At 42.1% G+C, this 22,940-nt stretch overlaps 2 protein-coding genes across 8 annotated transcripts in view; one reads left to right on the top strand and one right to left on the bottom strand.

The window, feature by feature from the left end:
- The window catches only part of ZRANB1 (zinc finger RANBP2-type containing 1), a 66,804-nt gene extending 46,348 nt beyond the window's left edge, over window positions 1-20,456 (top strand). For all 4 annotated transcript variants that reach the window (XM_003419707.4, XM_064269198.1, XM_023559808.2 and 1 more), the window contains 4 exons: window positions 14,245-14,365; window positions 15,840-15,969; window positions 16,129-16,358; window positions 17,358-20,456. In XM_003419707.4, coding sequence (XP_003419755.1) covers window positions 14,245-14,365; window positions 15,840-15,969; window positions 16,129-16,358; window positions 17,358-17,576 — 700 coding nt within the window. In that variant the 3' untranslated portion in view covers window positions 17,577-20,456. The remainder of the gene's footprint in view (window positions 1-14,244; window positions 14,366-15,839; window positions 15,970-16,128; window positions 16,359-17,357) is intronic.
- A 293-nt stretch (window positions 20,457-20,749) lies between these two features.
- CTBP2 (C-terminal binding protein 2) overlaps window positions 20,750-22,940 on the bottom strand; it is a 161,671-nt gene continuing 159,480 nt past the window's right edge. For all 4 annotated transcript variants that reach the window (XM_064269199.1, XM_064269200.1, XM_064269201.1 and 1 more), the window contains one exon: window positions 20,750-22,111. In XM_064269199.1, coding sequence (XP_064125269.1) covers window positions 21,931-22,111 — 181 coding nt within the window. In that variant the 3' untranslated portion in view covers window positions 20,750-21,930. The remainder of the gene's footprint in view (window positions 22,112-22,940) is intronic.

Here is a 22,940-nt window from a genome sequence, read left to right as displayed (position 1 = left end):
CTTTTTGTTTCAGTTACATTTCCTAGGGAAGCTAGATGGGAAAGACAACTTTGATTTTGTACGTAGGCACTATGAATGTCTCACAGTTTTTATACCTTTTCACTGAATTTTAAAATGGAACCATTTAAAGTTGTAGTAGCCTTAAATATTGACAAGGTTTTTGTATTTTTAAATAGTTACGGTTTCATTTTTTTGCCCAACTTTAAGTGATTGTTGAAATTGTATGATGAGTTTTTTTCTTTCTGAGGCAGTTAGTCTTTTAAGACTAACATATTTTTGTATTTTGCAAGTTTTCAAATTTACAGAAAAGTTAAAAAAAAAAAAAAAAAAAAAGCCAGCGCAACTGACTCTTTCATTTGCTTGCCCAATTTTTAACATTTTACTCTATGTGCCCACACTCTCTGTGTCAGCTTTAGACGTCATGGTGCTTTACCCTTCAGTATTTCATTGTGCATCTTTGAAGAACAAGGATAGTCTCCTACCCAAGCACATCCCCAATACTACACTTAAATTCAGCATTGATTCTGTTATCTGATATATGGTCCATAATCACATTTTTCCAGTTGTCTCAGAAATGTCCTGCTTATTTATTTGTTTATCCCAAAATCTAATCAAGTATATGACAAACGTGGAGCTGTAAATACACCCATTGAGATCAGTCACTGAAAACGGTGACTGTGTTTATGAATTGTCTTATCTAGTGCTGTTATAACAAAAATATCACAAATGGGTGTCTTTAACAAACTGAAAATTATTTTCTCACAGTTTAGGAGGCTGGAAGTCCAAACGCAGGGTGCTGGCCGTAGGGGAAGGCTTTCTCTCTCTGTCGGCTCTGGAGGAAGGTCCTTGTCTCTGAGCTTCTGCTCCCTGGCAATCGTCATGTGACTTGGCATTTCTCTCCTCCATCTCTGTTTGCTAGCTTGTGTTTAATCTCTTTTGTATCTCAAAAGAGATTGACTCAGGATACACCTTACACTAATCCTGCCTCATTAACGTAACAAAGACAACCCACTGCCAAATGGGAGTATAACAGAAGCCTCCAAAAGAGTCGATTCTGACTCATAGCGACCCTATAGGACAGGGTAGAACTGCCCCATAGAGTTTCCAAGGAGCACCTGGTGGGTTCGAACTGCCAACCCTTCGGTTAGCAGCCATAGCACTTAACCACTACACCACCAGGGTTTCTACCAGAAACCTAGAGGTTAGGATTTACAACACATATTTCAGGATGGGGGACATAGTTCAGTCCGTAACATTCATTAGTGGTCTTTATGTTCATTTGAGTTATGGCATTTCCTTAGTTCTGCACATACGTTATGTCATTTAGTTATTTTATAAATGAGAAAATTGAGGCTCAAAGAGGCTAAATTGCCCATTGTTAAAGTTAGTAAGTAGCAGAACTCATTTTAAAGTTTGTTCTATTTTTCCTACGTTAGAATAAAAATGTTATTATTTTCTCATATAACTAACAAAGTTTATGCAATAATGCTAATGGCCCTTCTCCAGGTAAGCTTATTACCCTAGCATTTTTATGTCATTCTTGATCACCTACTTCTGTAGATTTTGTTGTCAGTACTTAGAGATTCCATGAAGTCTGTTGGGCTATAAACTCCATGGGAAGAGGGATTTTGTTTTTTTCATTGTGGAAGATCCAGTCCCGATAGCAGCCTGGCACATAGTAAGTACTCAGTATGTACTTATTGATTGGAAGTGCTGTCTTAGAATTTGTCAGTGAGAACAGTAGAATTACTTCCTTGAAAGCTAAATTGAAGTTCAAAGCATAGTGCAGTAGAGTAAACATACATAGTCATCTGGAAGGCCTGGATGTATGCTGATTGGATGTGTCGTAACGTTAAAGAGCGTCACTCCAAATGGATGAATTAGTCATTCTGTCTTTGTCCAGGCAGTGGGCTTTTTTAGCCAATAGGCTTTGTGCCCTTTAGCAGAGGTGGCTGCTGTGGATTGATTTGGTAGTATGGGCAAGACCATTACTGTTATGAGGTGGGTTCCTCAGGCTCGGTAAGCCTGATGCCATTAAACGTTCAGTCCATCTGACCCCTCTTGATCTGTTTGTGTGCTCACCAAGCAACATCCTGATGATGCTTTGGTGTTCTAGGTGGACTTGACTACACTGAGAATAAGTGCTTTAGTTCCGTGGTGGTAGTTTTTTGACTTTGTGGTTTACAGGTTTGCCTATAAGTGTGGTTAATGTGTGTCTGCCCCAGAAAGATTGATCTGTTCTCTGAGCGTTGGTAAATCTAGCTTCTCAGACTGGAAGGCTGAAGGCCAGATCTGGACTGTGGTAAATCTATAGTTTTGTGAGTTCTCTTTAAAAAGGCAGCCCAACTGTCTTTCCTTTGGGTAATATCCTGGCAGTGTTGAAAGGTTGGAAATGCGTGATAAATTCCACCAGATGGTTGCCTATTTTTTCTAATTTTTTTTTTTAAAGACATTTGTGTCTAGTAATAATAGTTTCAGTACTTAAAATACCTGTTCTTCAAAGCTGGTAGTGGGTGATCTGGATTGGAGTTGTCACTGAATTCTGTATTAGGACTGGAATTCTGTGATGGTTTTGGGTCATTTGAAATCCTAGAAGTCTAGCACGGAGGTAGGGAGAAAAAGAGAACTGTAGATGGGCTGAACAGGGGTGTGGCCATTAGCAGGCGAAGGAACTAGGCCATATGTTTACATCCATTGGTAACTGTTAATTTACCACTTTCAGCAGATCTCTTGATAAGCAGAGGCCCTGAGTCTAAATGGTGCTTCAGAAGTAAGAGCTAGAACCAGCATGTTGACAAGCTTCCCAACAGAGCTTACCTTGGCACCACCTCCTGATCCCTGCTATTCTGGACTCTTTGCCTGGTGGTTTACAGTTTGAGCAGAGAAAGCTACAGTGACTGCAGTGATAACACAGACGTCCATATAGTATCTTGGCAGTGGGGTAGGATAGAGAAAGCATTGTTGCTGTACAGTCAGGGCTTCAGTGAGCTGGATCAAATATGTCAGCCCTGGTGGGTAGCACTTAAATTTTTGTCTATGTTGAATTGTGACAAGTTTGTTTACTGGGCTTAGTGTGACTCTGAGAGGTAGAAGGAGAAGGGATGAGCACTCTTGAGTCCTGTGGTAGGCCAGGAGGGAAGGAGCCAACATACCATGCTCAGCGCTTTGCTAAGATGCTCTTTGCACAGAATACAAGCCAGTTCTTAAGTCACGTAGAATATCTGCGAAGAACCAAGAAAGTAATTTTCTTGTATTTAAATCCCTCCCTCCCTCCCAGCACTTCAAGATAGGCTATTTTTGTGTTAGTAGCTGTGCTTTTGTATTGGATACCCATAATTTGAGCTGACTGAAGTCCTCAGGACTGAATGTTGTACTTGCCTTCAATTGCCATGCCAATCTAGTTTCTCCGAGAGCCCACTAGGGGTAATTAATGCAAGGAGGAGAAAAAACAAACTAACTTAAGGACGGTTATTTTAAAATTATAATTTTGGTAAAGCTGTCAGAAATTAATATTGCCACTCCTGCTCTTTTTTGATTGATGTTTGCTTGGTATATTTTTTCCTGTCCTTTGAGTTTTAGTTTGTTTGTGTCCCTAAATCTAAGGTGTGTCTCTTGTAGGCAGCATATAGATGGATTGTGTTTTTTAATCCATTCTGCCACTCTCTATTGGTGCATTTAGTTCATTTACATTCAGCGTAATTATGGATAGGTATGAATTTACTATCATTTTGATGTCTTTTTTTATGTGTTGTTGACAGTTTCTTTTTCCCACTTAATTTTATGTGCTGAGTAGATTATCTTTGTATGTTGTCCTTTCCTCATATTTGCTGTTGTTGATTTTGTTTCTGTTGAGTCTCTTTACTTTTTTCTTGTATTTTGTTTTGTTGTGTAGGATAGTTTGTCTCCTTTGTGGTTACCTTATTATTTACTTCTATTTTTCCAGATTTAAACCTAACTCTTATTTCTTTGTATTGCCTTATTTTCCTTTCCATATGGAAGATCTGTGACTACATTTCTTAGCCCCTCTTTATTGTTTTAATGTTGTCTTCTTTTACTTAATAAAATTGCTGTTACCCTGTTTTGAGTGTTTTTTTTTTTTAATCTTGATCTATTTTTGTGATTTCCCTGACTGGGTTGACTTCTGGTTGCTCTGCCCAGTGTTCTGGTCTTGGGTTGATACCTGATATTGTTGATTTTCTAACCAAAGAACTCCCTTTAGTATTTCTTGTAGTTTTGGTTTGGTTTTTAGGAATTCCCTCAACTTCTGTTTATCTGGAAATGTCCTAATTTTGCCTTCATATTCGAGAGATGTTCTGCTGGATATGATTCTTGGCTGACAATTTTTTTCCTTCAATTTTTTATATAAGTCATCCTATTGCCTCCTTTCCTGCATAGTTTCTGCCGAGTAGTCCAAGCTTATTCTCATTGGCTCTCCTTTTTAGGTGACTTTGTTTGTCCCTAGCTGCCCTTAAAATTCTCTCTTTATCTTTGGTTTTGGCAAGTTTGATTATCATATGTCTTGGTGACTTTCTTTTAACATCTACCTTATGTGGAGTTCGGTGAGCATCTTGGATAGATATCTTCTCATCTTTCACGATATCAGGGAAGTTTTCTGTCAACAAATCTTCAACAATTTTCTCTGTATTTTCTGTTATCCCTCCCTTTTCTGGAACTCCAATCACTCGTAGGTTATTTCTCTTGATAGAGTCCCACACAATTCTTAAGGTTTCTTCATTTTTTAAAATTCTTTTATCTGATTTTTCTTCAAATGTTTTAGTGCCAAGTGCTTTATCTTCAAGTTCAGAAATTCTGCCTTCCACTTGCTCAGATCTGCTTCTCTGACCTTCTGTTGAGTTGTCTAATTCTGTAATTTTATTGTTAATCTTCTGAATTTCTGATTGCTGTCCGTCTGTGGATTTTTTTCCAGCTTATTAAATTTTTCACTGTGTTCCTGAATAATCTTTTTAAATTCTTCAGTTGCTTTATCTGTGTGTTCCTTGGCTTGTTCTTCGTATTGCCTCATTTCCTTCCTGATGTCTTGAAGGGTTGAGTATATTAGTCTTCAGTATTCTGTCTGGTAATTCCAGGAATGCACTTTCATCTAGAAGATCCCTGGATTCTTTGTTTTGAGAGCTTGTTGAGACGATCATGGTCCGTTTCTTTATGTGACTTGATATTGACTGTTGTCTCCAAGCCATCTATAAGTTATTGTATTAGTTTATGTGTGCTTACTGTGTCACAGCTTCTTGCTTTGTTTTATTTTGATACGCCAAAATGGGTTCCTTGAGTGAGCTAGCTTGATGATTTTCACCTTTGGAGCTCTGACGTCCTGTCCCCAGCTGGCTAGAGCTGTTATCAGGTGTATCAGCCTAGGAGTCTGTTCACTTCTCTTGTATGAATTCAGTTCAGGTGTCCAGGTAGCTAATCATCAAGCGTGTGGTACAGGCTGTGTCCTGCAGTCTTAGAGGGGCAGGGATGGTTGGTGTAGGTACCGGTATCTGGTTGCAGCAGGGGGTCACACTGAACAAGGCAGTGGGCTGAGAATTGTCCCCCATGTGTCTCTAAGGAAAGCGTGTCCTTGTCCCCTAGAGTGTACAGGTGGGTGGGTTCTGCAGACGGACCACGGGCACCCAGTGTTTTTGGTTGTAAAGACTGGGAGGCACCACTTATCCTTGGACCCGTCGTGGGTGGCTGGGTGACCTGAGTGGAGCTACCAGTCCTTAGGCCCCTGATGTGGGTAGGTGAGGACCCTGTTTAATAGGCAAAACAATGTCAAACATCAAACACCCACGTCTTTGCTACACAGCTGAAATGGTTGGAGTCTGCCAACAAGGGCCTATTCTCCCAGAATAGGTCCACACAGGTCCAAGCAGAGGGGAAAGGTACTCAAAGCCCATGGACTGTTTATGCCTGGACAGGAGCAGCTTCTGTCCTGAGCTCCCCCAGTTAGCGGAGCTGGCAAATTACATTTTCCCCCAAATTGCAAATTTTTTCCTTCTCCAAGGCTGGGAGGATGGCTGTAGGTGCTCAACAGGGCCTATCTCAGGTCCAGGGAAGCCGGCCGCTATAGCCGGCTTGGTAGGGGGACGAGTAAAATATATGCAAGTACTTTAGCTTTTGCCGAGAGCGCTGTTCTTCACTAGTTCCAGAGGTGTGAGTAGGCTGTGTGGCTGCCTGGTTCTCCCTGAGGGAACCGCGGCCGAGCGCTAGTACCAGCCTGCCGCCACCGCTCCAGGAATGGTGCCTGAGGGCTCCCTGCGATTCAGGTCCTCTCCACTTTCCTGAACCTTCCCTTCCTCCGCCTGCACCTCAGTTCGTTTTCCAGGGTTGCCTTTGAAGTTCAGGGCTCTTAGCTTGTCATAAATATACTCGTTTCACTTGTTTTTTCAAGTCTTTGTTGTAAAGAGGGCTCACCGGAAGTGTCTATTCCACCATCTTGGCTCTGCCTTGGTAAACCTATCTGTAGCTTAGTATTATATAATTTCCCCTGTAAGCTGCCACAAATGCTGTTTGGAAGTCGACAGATACACGTGCGTAATATTTCTGCTCACCCTGCTAGATTTAACTATAATAAGCTATTAACAGATACGGTTAAAATGTCTGAATTTCAGTTAATTCTTGCCCCTTTTTTTTGGCTTTAACAAAGAAAAGTTTATTCCACTAGGCTAGAAATCCATATTCAGGGAGCTGGCTCCAGGGGAAGGCTTTCTGTCTCTGTTGTCTCTGTAGGAAGGTCCTTGTCATCGGACTTCCCCTGGTCTAGGAGCATTTCAGCGCAGGAACCTCAGGTCCAAAGGACGCGCTCTGCTCCCAGCACTCGTATGAGGTCCCCGTGTCTCTCTGCTCTCTTCTCTCTTTTATATCTCAAAGGAGACTGGCTTAAGACACTATCTGATCTTGTAGGTCTCATCAATGTAAGTGCCACTAATCCATCTCATTACGTCACAGTTACAGGATGTACAACATGTAGGGAGATCACATCAGATGACGAGATGGTAGACAGTCATACAGTCCTGGGAATCATGACCTAGTCAAGTTGACAGATATTTTTTGGGGAGACACAATTCCGTCCATGACAGATATCTTCTCATCTGTCCCGATATCAGGGAAGTTTTCTGCCAGCAAATCTTCAGTAATTCTCTATGTATTTTCTGTTATACCCCCCTGTTCTGGAACTCCAATCACTCATAGGTTATTCCTCTTGATAGAGTCCCACATAGTTATGATTTCTTCATTTTTTCAAAAATTCTTTTATCTGATTTTTTTGTCAGATAAGTTGGTGTCAAGTGCTTTATCTTCATTCTCACGAATTCTGACTTTCATTGCCTCAGTTCTATTCCCAAGACTGTCTGTTATCTAATTCTGAAATTTTATTGTTAATCTTTTGGATTTCTGTTGGCAGTCTCTCTGTGAATTCTTACAGCCTGTTAAATTTGTCATTATGCTCTGGTATAACATTCTTAAGTTCCTCTTTTGCTTTGTCCATGTGTTCCTTGGCTTGGTCAGCATTTTGCCTGATATCCTTCCTGATCTCTTGAAGAGCTCTGTATATTAATCTTTTGAATTCTACCTCTGATAATTCCAAGAAGCTCTCTTCCTTTGAGAGGTATCTTGGTTCTTTGTTTTGGTGGTTTGCTGAAGTCATCATGTTCTGCCTCTTTATGTGATTTGATATTGACCATTGTCTCCGAGCCATCAATAAGTTGTTATTTTATGTTTGCTTACTGTGTCCTAGCTTCTTGATTTGTTTTTTTTTAATATGCTCATAGGCTGGTTGTGTGAGCTAGTTTGATTATTTGGTGTCTTTGGAGCTCTCATGCCCTGTCACCAGGTGGTTAGAACTGTCACTAGGTATGTGAGTCCAGGAGTCCATTTACTTTTGTGGATTCAGATCAGGTGTCCAGGCCGTCAGTCACTGTGTGTGTGGTGCAGGCTCTCCCCTACAGTCCTAGACAGGCAGAGGTGATTGGAGTAGGCATAGGTACCTGGCTGCAGTAGGGGGTCATGTGCTGAGCAAAGCAGGGGGCTGATGGCTGCTCCTGAGTGTCTGGGTGGAAAGTGTGTCCCTGTTTCCTAGAGTGTGTAGATGGGTGGGTTTTGTATCCGGACTTTGGGTACCCAATGCTGTTGGCTGTAGGGACTGGGAGGCACCACTTATTCTTGGACTGCCTGTCATGGGAGGCTAGGTGGAGTGGGTAGAGCCATCAGTTCTCAGGCCCTTGATGTGCGTATGTGAGGACCCTGCGTAATGGGCAGGGTAGTGTCAAACTTCACAAATCTGCCACTCTACATTATAGCTGTTACAGTTGAAAACAGGTTTCAGGTATATACCCTACGCTAATGATGGCCTACACTGTTGAAATGGGCCCACCCACGCAGGTCTGTGCAGGGGTGAAAGGCATTCAGTGTCTGTGGACCCCTTAGGCCTGCGCCTGCCCTGAGTTTCCATCTTAGGGGAGCTGGCAGATTATTTTTTCCTGTTTGTTAATTCGTTCGCTCTCCAAGGCTGGGAGAAACGCTTGGGGAGTGTGACAGGTCCTATTTTCAGCCCAAGGGGTGCAGCAATTGCTGAAGCCAGACTGGGACCAGAGCAGAGCGGGGAAGGGGGTAGGTAAATGGGAGAGAGGTACTTCCCAAAAGAAGGAAGGGTTTTTTTTGATCCTGAAGGTAGGTTAGACGCTGTACTTTTCTTTCACTGACTGAGTGGCACTTCTCCCTGGTCCTGGAGGCTTGAGTGGGCTCTCCATCACTCGGTTTCTCCCAGTGTGGAAGATGTATCCTGAGTGCTACTGCTTGCCTCAGCCCGCACATGCCAGTCGATCCAGTCTGCAGGGTGCCCGCCAGGTTAGGTCCAGCAGATCTTCGCTCCTTCTGAACTGTCTCCCCGCCTCCCCGGCTACTCAGTCCGACTCCTCAACGTTGGCTTTGATGTCCGGAGCTCCTAGATTGTCATATGTAATTGATTCATTTGTTTTTTTAGGAGTTCGTTGTAAGAGGGACCACAGGAAGCATCTGACTACTCTTCCATCTTGGCCCCGCTTCCATTTGGGCATTTTTGAGAAGAAGTAACATAGAAGTGCTTTCCATTCTTTCACCCTAAAATGACACTGAAAGCTGTATTGTGAAGCTAGGTCAACTGCTGAGCAAGGATGGCTCATCCCTGCCCTGCACCTTCTTACACTTGTCTAGCCGCCACCTTGAGAGTACTCGAACCACACCTGCCCGATCACACTTTGGAACGAGCTACCTCATGTTAAGTAGTCATTGGACATACGAAGAGTCAGAAAAACATCCTCTGGTTTTAATGAGTCTTTAAATTCTACTTACGGGAATTTATCTTTTTTTTAAAAAAAAAATATTGTGATAAAATATATGTTTTAGTTATCTAGTGCTGCCGTATCTAGTGGCTTTAATGAACAGAAATTTATTTTCTCACAGTTTGGGAGACTAGAAATCTGAATTCAGGATGCTGACTCTAGGGGAAGTCTTTCTCTGTCTGTGGACTTTGGGGGAAGGTCCTTGTCTCCTTTCAGCTTCTGTTCCTTGGCTCCTTGGTGATCTTCATGTGGCATGACATCTATCTTCCCCCATCTCTGCTTGCTTCTCTATGGCTAATCTGCTCCTTTTATATTTCACAAAGGCAATTGGCATAAAACATACCCTATACTGATATGGCCTCTTACCATAACAAGGAAAACCATTCCCAAATGGGATTATAACTACAGCTATAGGGGTTAGGATTTACAACACACATTTTTTGGGAACAGAATTCAATCCATAAAAATACATAGCAAACATTTGACATTTTAACCATTTTTAAATGTGCAATTTAGTGGCAGAAATTACATTCACCATGTTGTACAGCCATCACCAGATGTTTTTAATCACCCTAAACAGAAACTGAGTACCCCGTAAATGATAATTGCCCATTTCTCCCTCCCCTAGGTCATATTAAACTTTTGTCTCTATGCATTTGCCTATTCTACTTATTTCCTGTAAGTGGGATCATACAGTATGTTTCCTTTTATATCTGATGCTTTCAGGGCTCATCTGTGTCATAGCATGTATCAGGACTTCGTTTCTCTTGTGATATATATTTTACTACAGTAAAGGGTCTATTTGTTGCTCACAATAATTCATTGTCATCAGTGGGGGATTTTTTTTTTTTTTAATTGTGCTTTAGGTGAAGGTTTACCAAGCAAATTAGTTCCTCATTAAACAAACATACTGTTTTGTGACATTGGTTGCCAACCCTACAACATGTCAAGACTTTCCCCTTTTCAACTTTGAGTTCCCTATTTCCATTCATCCAACTTTCCTGTCCCCTCCTGCCTTCTCATTGCCCCTGGGCTGGTGTGCTTATGTAGTCTCTTATACGTGGTTGAGCTTCATTTATTACTGGTTGTTTTATGGGCCTGTCTAATCTTTGGTTGAAGGGTGAATCTCAGGAGTGACTTCAGTACTGAGTTAAAAGGGTGTCTGGGGGCCATACTCTCGGGGTTTCTCAAGTCTCTGTCAGACCAGTAAGTCTGGTCTTTTTTTGTGAGGTAGAATTTTGTTCTACATTTTTCTCCAACTCTGGGAGGGACCCTCTACTGTGGTCTCTGGCAGAGCAGTCGGTAGTGGTAGCCAGGCACCATCTAGTTGTGCTGGACTGTCTGGTGGAGGCTGTGGTAGTTTTGGTCCATTAGTCCTTTGGACTAATTTTTCCCTTGTGTGTTTGGTTGTCTTCATTCTTCCTTGCTCCATATGGGGTGGGACAAGTGGAGTATCTTAGATGGCCACTCACAAGCTTTAGGACCCCAGATGCTACTCACCAAAGAAGGATGTAGAACATTTTCTTTATAAACTGTTATGCCAATTGAGCTAGATGTACCTGGAGACCATGGTCTCCAGCCTTCTGCCCAGAAATTGAGTCCCTCAGGGAGTTTGGATGTGTCTATGAAGCTTCTGTGATGTTGCCTTCGTCAAGTTGTGCTGGCTTCCCCAGTATCGTGTACTGTCTACTCTTCACCGAAGTTACCACTTATCTATTGTCTAGTTCCTGTTTTTCTCTCCCTACCCCTTCCCTCCTTCATAACCATCAAAGATTGTTTCTGTCTGTGTGTAAGTCTTTTTACGAGTTTTTATATTAGTGATCTCATACAGTATTCATCCTTTTGTGACTGACTTACATCAGTCAGTGTAATGCCCTCCAGATTGATCCATGTCGTGAGGTGTTTCCCAGATCCTTCATTGCTCTTTATTGTTGCACAGTATTCCATTGTGTGTATGCACCATAGTTTGTTTATCCACTCATCTGTTGATGAGCACTTAGGTTGTTTGCATCTTTTTGCTATTGTGAATAATGCTGCAGTGAACATGTGTGTGCATATGTCTGTTTGTGTGATGGCTCTTATTTCTCTAGGATACATTCCTAGGAGTGTCTTTTCTATTTTTTGAAGGTGCTTTCTTGAAATGTAATAGGCATACCATAAAACTCACTCGTTCAGTGATTATTAGTAAATCGGCACAGTTGTGCAACCATCATCACAATCAAATTTGATTTCCATCACACCAAAAAGAAACCAGTTCCCACCCCTGGCTCCTGGCAACCACTAATCTACTTTCCGTATCTGTAGATTCGCTGAACAACAAAACCAAGCCTGGTGCCATCGAATTGATCCCAACTCATAGCGACCATGTAGGACAGAGTAGAACTGCCCCATAGGGTTTCCAAGGAGTGGCTGGTGGCTTTGAACTGCTGATCTTTCGGTTAGCAGCCAAGCTACATTTTATATAAATGAATCATACAATATGTGGTATTTTGTGACTGGCTTCCTTCACTTAGCATAATATTTTCCAGGTTCGTCTGTGCCGTGGTATGTGTCAATACTTTGCTCCTTTTTATTGTCAAATAATATTCCATTGTGTGGATATGTACCACATTTTGTGTATTTCTCCGTTGAAAGACATTTGGGTGGTTTCTACCTTTTGTCTGTTAGGAACAATGCTGCTATGAATACTCACGTCCAGGTATCTCTGGGGACATAGGTTTTTGTTTTTATGCGGTAGATACTTCAGAGTGGCATTTCTGGCTCATCTGGTCAGTTCAGCGTTGTACACTTTACAGCGGCTTTTTGATTATAGCCATCCTTGGTGCGTGCGAAGCACGTCACTTGTGGTTTTGATTTGCAGTTCCCTGATAGCTGCTGATATTGTGTATCGTTTCTTGGGTTTATTAGCTACTTCTGTATCTTCTTTGGTGAAATGTCTTTTTAGATCTTTAGCTCATTCCTAGATGTGTTGTCTTATTATTGATTCGTAGGTATTTTTGTATGTTTTGGATACAAGTCCCTCGTTAGGTATATGATTTGCAAATTTTTTCCTACAGTCTATGGTTTGTCTTTTCACTTTATTAGCTGTGTCTTTTGAAGCACAAAAGTTTTTAATTTTGATGAAGTCCAATTTACCCTTTTTTTTCTTTTTATGACTTATGCTATCTTTACTTAGCCCAAGGTCACGAAGATTTACTTGTTTGTTTTCTTCTAAGATGTTATCATGTAGGTCTGTGATTCATTTTTAGGTGGTTTTTGTTAATGGTGTGAGTTAAGGGTCTAAATTCATCTTTTTGCATGTAGATGTTCCATTGACCCAGCGCTATTTGTTGAAAAGCCTTTCCCCACTGAATTACCTTGGCACCTTTGTTAAAAAAAATCAGCTGACTGTAAAGGTCAGAGGTTTGTTGTTTCTGGACACCAAGTCCTGTTTCATTGGTCTGTGTCTGTCCTTACAGCAATACCACACTCTTTGTCAGTGTGGCTTTGTACCAAGTTTAGAAATCAGGAAGTGTAGGTCTCCAATTTTGTTCTTTTTCAATATTGTTTTGGCTTTTCTGGGCCCTTTTGGATTTCCATTTAAATTTTGGGATCCAGCATGTCAATATCAGTAAAAAGGTTGGCTGGGATTTTGATAAGGGAGTATGTTGAATCTTTAGATTACTTTCGAGAGTATTGCCGATTTGACAATATCGAGTCTTCAGTCCGTGAATATAGAGTTAGTTATTGATTGTTAAACCAAGCTTGTATTCTTGGGATCAGTCCCACTTGCTCATGTTGTATAACCCTTTTTACACGTTGCTAGATGCCGTTTGCTTGTCTGTTCTCAACGAGCCAGATAGCTTCAGAGTTTAGGCTTTGGTTTGAAGGGGTGATTATTTGAACGTGTTTATCGAGAAGTACATTTTATTGAGCTCCCTTATTCAGTAGTCTTCATGAGGAGAATGTGATCATACTTTAACTTCTGCCTGACTGAGCCGTCTCATTCATAAAATGATTTTAGGCAGCAACTGATTTTTAAAAAACTGCATGCATCCCTCAGTTTGTAAACAGGTTTCCATGTCTGATGAGATTTCTCACTTAGAAGTTTTCAAAACAATTTGTTATTGGTGTGCTAAAACGTTCGGACATTTCAAAGAGGTATATCCATATTAAAAACATTTGGCATTGTGATAAAAAATCCTCAGTTACCTGGATATGAAAAAAATTTTCTAGTAAATGAGAGAAATGTGATATTACAAACAGGCTAGGTGTCTCTTCACTTCAGAGGTCTTGACTTTCTTGGTTTTTAGACTATGAAATTATTTCTGGTTTTGGGTAACCTTATACTTGATGTAAGGAAAAAGAAATTACTAGACTCAAATATTTAGAGGGGCATTAAATATACAGAAGAAATTGTTTTTGTAGTTTCAGTGTTTTTTTTTGGTTGGCTGGATTATCAGACGGTCATCAGTGAAATTATTTTATTTATGGGAAAAAATCTCAGGGAAGTGCTCTTGATATTATGAAAACATGGGCATTTTTCCCGCCTGTCGTTTGTGCAGTGGCCCACTAGGGACATACCAGACATTGATTGTGAAATGGAGTATCTTTGATTATCCTCAGCATCTCAGATGACTGTTTTGAGTGTGTAAACCACTAGTACACAATGGAAATGAACTGTTTTCATCACTGGTGGGTGAAGCTTTGAATGAAAATTTGGTGGGGGGGGTGGGGGGTGGTACGGAGAATCAAATTCTGGCTTAGGATATGCTAAGAGATGGCTGCTGGCAGTATGGAGGCATTTTTAATTTGAAAAAAATATTACAGGCCAGATAAAATTGATGAAATTCTTTTTACATGAATTGCATAAAGGCTCTTAAATGAATGTTTGGAACATTAAATGTACCGTTTATAAAAGACTTGTTTTTTACTCTTGCTTTTTTAGGTTTTATACACGCTGGAAAGATTGGGAGTCTTGGTATTCTCAGAGCTTTGGTTTACATTTTTCCTTGAGGGAAGAACAGTGGCAAGAAGACTGGGCATTCATACTCTCTCTTGCTAGTCAGGTAAGAATGCTTCGGGGCAGGTTGCTTCTGTGAGAAAAGGTAGCCTCACGGTCTCAATCCCTCGCTTCTGTGAGCAAACCACGTTGGAGGCAGTGGGGTACAAGGCAAAGAGCACTGGGCAACTTGGGTTCCAGTTGTGCCTGCCGTTCGTCAGCTGTGACCGCAGCAAGTCCTCACTCTGCGGCACAGGGAGAGTAGGGCACAGATGTTTCTCACGTCAGATGCTAAGAAAAGGAAATCCTGTCAGAGTGAACATAATCGTGTCATGATGGTAAACACACAGTCTCCAGAGTGCTCTTGGCTTGTACTGCCCCCTCAGGAAGGTGGTCTTATCCTGCCTCCAGGTTAGCTCCTATTCTCTGCCTGAGGTGGGCAAAAAACAGGTCATTGAGCCAGTAGGCATTCTTCTGCTGGTGCTGGTGTTCTTCAGAAGGCCCTCCTGTGGGGAGGCTGCGTCTGCTGTGGCAGAGGCAGAGGGGAAGGTGCAGTCTGGCTTACTCTGGAACAAATTACTTTTGACAGGAGTGATTGCTAATTCACCTGGGAATGAACTTTCCTGAGAGTTGCTAACAGCTCAGATTTCTTTTATAAATGGAAAAACCAAAAAACTCCATTACCATTGGGTCGATTCTGACTCATAGTGACTCTATCAGGACAGAGTAGAACTGCCCCATAGAGTATCCAAGGAGTGCCTGGTCGATTTGAACTGCCAGCCTTTTGGTTAGCCACCGTAGTGCTTAACCACTACGTCACCATGGTTTCCTTTATAAATGAAGCCATCCTGTAACACAGGACCATGTAAGATTGGCCCATTTAGACTCTTCATTTCATCCTAGTTTTTATTTGTGAAAATGTGTTCAGTATACTAAACTGTAAAATTCAAATAGATGTACAAACCACCCCTTTTCTTTCCAGAAAGCACCACAGTTCACTCGAACCCTCAGGAGGAAGTACAGGCCAGAACTTTGCCCCATAGTTGTCCGTTCTGCACTTGTGGCCCCTGTGTGTTATCATTGTAGTCGTAGTATTGAGTTGAGGGATATTGCTCCTTTAGCGTGTATGCAGTAACAGAGCTCATTGTCTTACTCTGAGAGAACTTGACTGTAGGCCCTAGCTGCTAACTTTCACAGGCATTTTAACCAGAAGGCGATTAGATAAAGTATCCTTCTGGTTCCTGAGATTGGAGAGTGAAGAACGAGATTAGATGGGGGGCTATCTCAGTGTCCATTCTGTTTAGTTCTTGAGTCTGGGTAGTAAAGGATACCTGTATATATTGACTTTGTAGATCTCTATTTTATTGGGCTTTGCCATTTGAGGAGTCAAGGGCTTCCTTTAAGCTGACGCTTATTTTTTTCTTAAGAATGAGTTGAGATAGTGTACTAAGAGATAATATTGTTTTTCATACATTATTTTTCCAAGGATAGTAATAAGTATTTTAAAGTTAAATTGCTTTTTTTCTTTTTCCTGTGTACAGCCTGGAGCAAGTTTGGAACAGACACACATTTTTGTACTTGCACATATTCTTAGACGACCAATTATAGTTTATGGAGTAAAATATTACAAGAGTTTCCGGGGCGAAACCTTGGGATATACCCGGTTTCAAGGTAAGCCATTATGCGAGTGTTTTAGCGGGCTCTCGTTTACTACTCTGATGTGGTTTGCAGCCACATCCTGAAGGAACTAACTAGAGCCAGGATCCCAGGGTGGCTGTAGGTGTGGGGAGGGCAGTCTCTCATGACTGTTGTGATCTTCCCTCTTTCCAGGTGTTTATTTGCCTCTCTTGTGGGAACAGAGTTTCTGCTGGAAAAGTCCGATTGCTCTGGGCTACACGAGGGGCCACTTCTCTGCTTTGGTTGCCATGGAAAATGATGGCTATGGCAACCGAGGTGCTGGTGCTAACCTGAACACGGACGATGATGTCACCATCACATTTCTGCCTCTGGTTGACAGTGAGAGAAAGCTACTCCATGTGCACTTCCTTTCTGCTCAGGAGGTACAAAGCTTGCTTTCTGTAACTACCTGTAGTAAGGCTGTGCCTGTCAGGTGTGGTGTTACCTGTACTACCAGTTAAATGCATGGATTTGGTTGCAGCAGTTGTCACTTTCTGTAAATATTGGTGAGACAGACTTCTTACCTTTTCAGAACTGCTAGTTTGTGCTGTGGGTGGGGAATGGAGCAGGGGACTAGAGTCCAAATCCCTGACTCTGCCCTGGGGTCGGCGGGGAGGGGGCAGCCAGTGCTAAGGGGAAACAAAAAGGCCTGGGGAGTAGGGAGGGCGTTTGTGGTTTAAATAGGGCCTTAGGAGGTGGCTCTGGAATCAAGACCTGAAAGAGGAGTTTTGCTGAGTCTTGGTAAGAGGGAACAGCCGATGCAGAGGAACGGGAAGCCAGCGTGGCTTATGGGGAGGGGAGGAGGCAGGGTTGTGGGGTGGCACAAGGTGGTTGACAGGCTGTTCAGGTTTGCCTTTTACTCTGGGCGAGCTGGAAAGCCACCAGCCAGGTGTGCTCAGAACACAGGCTGCTTAGTTTTAGACTACCTACCTGGGCAGTGGCAGGAGCAATAGGTAAGAAACCATGGCAGACACAGGGAGGGTGAGGGGTGATACAGACCAGGCAGAGAGAGTAAACTCACCTTGTCATCTGTTTGCAGTTGAGACGTTTTCTGGCCTTCTCTTTGCCGGGATTAGGTTCTTGGATTTGCGTGTTGCCATCATGTTAAATTCCCTTCCTGTCTAGCTTGTGCTTGCCTGCAGCCTTTTCTGATGGCTTCCTTTTGATGTCTTTTTTTATGCAAGTCTAGCAGACATCAAACTGATTTCTAATCATAAAGTCAACAAGCGGTCAAAACTAGGTCAAGCAGTTTCCACAGGTGTGGGAATTTGTGGCCTTGACCTTTTCATTAGTTGTCATACCACCTGCAGTTTTCTGTTACTTTTTCCTATCAAGCCCCTAATCTGTGTATTCTTCCCATGTTCTGTGTCCTCCCCCAAAAGCTAGGTAATGAGGAACAGCGAGAAAAGCTGCTCAGGGAGTGGCTGGACTGCTGTGTGACTGAGGGCGGGGTTCTCGTCGCTATGCAAAAGAGCTCCCGTCGCCGAAACCACCCCCTGGTCACACAGATGGTAGAAAAATGGCTTGACCGCTACCGACAGATCCGGCCATGCACATCCCTGTCTGATGGAGAGGAAGACGAAGATGATGAAGATGAATGAAGAAATCAAAGAGCAGAAGGCATCAGATCTGTGACAGCCCGAAGTTAGTGTGCTCCAAGCAGAGTGTGAGGGAATGGCATGAACCCAGCCTGGCGTGGTCTGCTCGGGAGCGGTTTCCTGACCCACACCCAGCAGGGTAGTGCGCCTGCGGTGTGAGGAGACAGAGAACCGTGTTGGACTACAGTTTGTAAAAAACTAATTTTATTAAGACAGACCTTTTTTTCCCTTTTCAAATTGTAAATCTGTCTATAAATGTAACGCATGTGGTCGTGTAAGAAGTTGCGTAATAGGAAAAGTTGTACCAGCATCTTCGTGTTATTGAGATTTTTTTCCAGCATGGGTACTTAAAAAAGCACACGGGAGATGAGTTTGCTCCTTTGAGCTGTTCTTTTCAGTAGAACCCGGCATCCTACTTTAACGTAAGATCCATTTCACACACTAAGTACCATAGAAGTCGTTAAGAGATTTGAAAATTTTTTTGTACAAATTATCCACAGTAAAACAAAAATAAAGAAGATTTTATTTTATTAATTTAGTTCCTGTTGTGCCCAATAAAATGAGATCTTTCAGGAACAAACTGCAAGAAAAGCTACGAATTTTTATTCAGTGACTTTCCTATAGTCATTGTTCCCTTGTTTTGAAAAAGTTTTGTTTTTTTATTACTATTTCATTTTTTTTTAAGTTTCCCAGTATGCCCCTTTTCAGTATTTGGGTATTTATTGTTTGGAAGAATGACTTAAAATGGGGGTACTTATTCCAGACTCTTGGCAGCAGCCTGTTTACGAACAGTCATTCCTTGGATGCAACGGAGGGAAGTCCTTGGGGGAGTAGGCCCACTCGTAACTACACAAACCCTGTGAAATTTGCTCACTTTAACTTGACTGAAAACGTTATGCTCCGAATTGCCATTGCAGAGGGGTCTTCGGAGTCTTCTGTCATCAACTCTGCTCTAGGCACATCCTGTGAGAAGGGCGTGCCTTTGTTTAGGCTAATGGGAATACCAACACAGTGCAGGATATTTAAAAATGCAGTAAGGTGGTTTAGATGCATTGTATAATGAATTTCTCAGTGTGTACTCTGAGAACTTTTGCATGTTGGTTAATTGTGGCCATTCTTAAGGTCAAAATTATAATCTTAGAAAACTTTTTGTAATTATTTGACCACTTCAGGTATATACATTCAATACTGGGTAAAAGTTTCAAACCTATCTCAGGAACACAAAAAGACTTCGTGTCCTGTTAAGTACCTTGTAGACTTGATGTGGCAAGGAACTTGGAAAGGTGCCATTTATATATATATATATGGCATTTTATATATCTATTTTCTGTCCTTTGATGAGAAGGAAGGCTGTGAAAACTTTTAAATATTTGCTTCTTTTCTTCGAAACTCTGCTGAGATGGTATTGAAATGTGCACTTCATTTGATGCTGGAATACTAAAAATAGAAAAATGTCCATAATATCTTTAGTTCTTTATCCCCTCTCTGGACGCTCAGTAAATGGTGTTCACAGGATAAAAAAGGATGGTTTTGCTGCATGCGAAAACTTGGAAGGAAAAAATTATTTTTTAGTATGATTCCGTATAAATGAACTTTGGTATGTTTTAATGATGGTAAAGGTACGGTTCCAAGTGTGTTCTTACAAATGAACTCTATATAGTCTGCTTTCATTTTGGTCAATAATAAGCAAATAAGTTTTTAGGAGACTGCCATTTTGTTCAGTATAGCACCTGTAGTCATTTTCTCTATGTAGGAATAATTCCCTAATGGGCAGTGAGCCTGTTAAGCAAAAACCTCCCAATTGAGGAATCCAAAGAGGAGTGTTGGAGGGAAAAGTGTCTTGTCACTGTCGTCCACATTGCAGCTGACGCTGTCCAGCAAGTGGCCTGGTGAGTGTCCTTTCCCTCGAGTTGCCTTTTATTTATGACCAGTGACCCTGAGCACATCTAGTTTGACAGGTACCGTGTTATTCCCTGTGGGAAAGAATTACAGATGACCTCATTGCCTAGACTCCCATCAACAGGAATGTTTTAAATGGTTTTCAAGGCCAAATTTTTGGATGAAACAATGCTGTGTTAAGTTCTTGAATTATTAAACAGCCATAATTTTTGTCCCAAGATTCCTATGTGGTTGGGTGACAGGTGTGAATGTCTTTCATTCGGCTCTTGCTAGTACTACTCTGTGATAGACTTAATTCCTTTCTAGGGAGATCAGTGTCATATTTTATGTTCTGTCTTCTTGGAAGTCAGTTTATACATAGACTCATTCCCAAAGGAAACCCAGGTGCACCACAGATGGATGTGGTTCTGACTCCTAGGTGTGTTGTGTGCCAGCCCTCCTTGGTGTGAACGCAACACTGCTGCTTGGAGATGGTTGGCTTCTCCTCTGCAGGCATTTCATTCCCTCATAACCCTGTTTGACATGAAGAGAATGTTGACTATCCTTCTGCCCCCTGGGTCAGGAACTATGAGCTTTGTCTCCCTATGGAGTGGTTTTTATGCAGTTTTTCATGGCAGAGTTGGGATGGTGGGAGCAGCTTAGAGTGAGTGGCGACAAGGTAATTCAGAGATGGATGCTATAAGAGACTTGTGTGCGTGTGCTTTGTTTTGCTTCAAATGGTAAGGGCTGAAAGGGAGTTTGGTACCTGGAATTACTGGATGTAACTGATGCTTGTAGCCACCCCTAGTTAGAGAGAGGTTGGTTAATGCTAAGTGTTTATTATCTATGGAAATGGCTGATGTTATTTTTGAACACTTCTTTGTAAATATAATTATTAGGTTACCACACCCCCACCAAGTTTGAGATTCATAGCCCCTTTATTCATTAGTGATTGAACAGGTAATTTTGCTTTTGGGTAAATTAAAATCAAAACTCTGAAACTTGACCAACTTTGTTTCTTGATTGAGTTCTAACCCACTATTTGATCTTAAGGGTGGCCCGATTTGCTGATGACGGACTTACATAGAAGGCTTTGATTTAAACTTGATCATATGAGGTCACTGTCAGTATTCTCGCATCTGGCTATAGAATAGGCAGACAGAAAACAAGTTCTTGTTCATACTTGAAGTAACAAAAGTTGGCAGTTGGCTGATTGAAAATTCAGTTGCCTTTTAACATCTCAGTCAGAGAACTTCTTTTACACTGGTGAGATGTGCTTGAATTGCAGAACTTTAACAGAAATTTTTATTATTTTTTATTGAAAACTGCACTGAACGCTAAATGTCCACCTTTACAATAAACAAATACAGTAACGGTAACTCACACTAAAACAAAACATACTTCTGATAGTCATTTTTCTGTTTGGGACAGTTTTAAAGTTTTTTTTTTCTTTTTGTCACAAAAACAGGAATGTACCTATACAAAGGCTCAAAATAGGCCATCTTTAAACAAAAAGGCGATGATTCACAAAAGACTATGAATATAACATGTAACTAGTTGATACAAATCTAATAGGATTTGTTAAAATCAGTCACATCTAATAACACATCTGAAGTGTTCTTGTATAAAATATCACGTGAAGAAAAGAAGACTTTATCAATGTCTAAAAAAGTGGGTTTGTTCATAGACAATCTGACAAGTTACCATAAAAAGTGTTTTCCTGAGACATAAGGAAATGCAACATTATTCTTGAACCTTTCAGTTCAAGACTCTCACTCAATAAAATAGCTGAGGATCTGAAACTGAGAAAATATATCTGAGTACAAACAGCTTGTGAAACTTAACACTCTTTTTTTTTTTTTTGCATCATCAGAGGGTGTTACTGAACTTAGAGCCAGCTTGCCCGCTCAGTGCAGTTCAGCTGTGAGGAACACCTCTGGACAGGGGCCTGTACTGTCTTCCCTCCTTTCCGGCAGTTGTCTAACAGGCAGAGTTATCCTCCCGCTTTGTTGTAGTTCAATCTTCCTATTAGCAAGAGGTAACCAGCCCCCGTGGACCGAAGGGACTGGAGTCACAGGGTGGAGATTTCCTCTTTACATGTTTTATTTTCAGGTTTGGAACTCTTGATGCAACAATCAAGAGCAGGCCCTCTGGACCTGCTGTGCCCGAGGGCTGATAAAGGACAGAGAGCTATTTATTCTTTGTGATTTGATGCACAGATGAGAAACTTAACACACAACAATAGGAGTGGGTCGTTAAGAATCACGTCCTAGTCTTTCAGCGCTTCCATAGCAGGTGACACGTTCGGGTTTCCCAGTCTCGTTCTAGCTCGTGTGTAGTTTTAACACTGCAACCGCAATGATGCATTGTGTCCAGAGTCAGTTAAGAAGACTGTCCGATCCCTTTTCTCGTAGTTCTCTATTGTTCACTGTCTCTTGGTCCCAGGTTTATCTGAACAGTTACCTTTTGACATCCTCTGCTATTGCTCGTTGGGGTGCTCTCGATTGTCCCCGTGTTTTGTGGGCTGGTTGGGAGAAGGGGCTTGGGAAGGGTGTGCCACTGTGGGCAGGTTGTGAGTGACAGGGATGCCTCCGGGGATGATGCCTTCCATGGCTGCAGGAAGTCCTCCTGGGGCCACGCCCACAATGCCCGGTGGGTATCTGCCGAGCACAGAAAACGGGGGTCAGGCTGATACTTACAGGATCATCTGTTAATCCTTTCTACCCCCAGAGTGGGGCAAAATCTACATTTTTAAACGAAACATTGGCACCTAATCCTTAAACTAAAAACAAACCGGCACTATGCTAAGCACAATACTGGGCTCAGACAGTGAGCAGAACAGCAGGAAGGCAAGGAGCCCAGACTGACGGGCAGCGTTTTGGACACTCTTCTGGAAACTGCATTTGGCACTACATGTCAACGGAAGGCAGGGAGTACTCTAATAACGAGTGTGGCTTCCTAGGTGGTTATTCACGTGCTCCCAGGGTCTGCAGGTGTGTAGCCGTCCACCTAGACCCTCTCTGGGGCTACTTGGGGGGTCCACTAAAACTTAATGCTTCCACATGGGCGACTGTCACACTCCAGGCATACCACAGGGCGAGGTGCGAAGTGTAAGGGGACACGTTGCGTTAGCCACCTCCAGAACAAGGTTTCTCAGGCACAAATGTAACTCAACATATTATTTCTGGCAGGTGCTTCAGAATGACTTGATTCTCCTTCCCAGAGCCATCAAACCCTTTATAACTGAGGAGCAGGGGACAGGGTCTCCTCCCCTGCCCCTCCAGTCATGATGTTAGGCTGCTCAGAAATCCCAAGGACTGCTCTAGGAGGACTCTGACGGATCTGAACCCACAGAGCACATACAGTGTTTCGGGGTACCAAGGAGGGACAGATTACTCACGTGAAATTGTGTACTACAGATAAGTAAGTAAATACAAATGAGCCGGTACATACTGTGCTTACTGGGTACTCTGCCCCTGGTGCCAAGGA

Source organism: Loxodonta africana, chromosome 16 (genome assembly GCF_030014295.1).
Source record: "Loxodonta africana isolate mLoxAfr1 chromosome 16, mLoxAfr1.hap2, whole genome shotgun sequence".
Classification (NCBI taxonomy): Eukaryota; Metazoa; Chordata; class Mammalia; order Proboscidea; family Elephantidae; genus Loxodonta; species Loxodonta africana.
The sequence above is the reverse complement of the archived record's forward strand: the minus strand, read 5'-3'. Positions and strand labels throughout refer to the sequence as shown.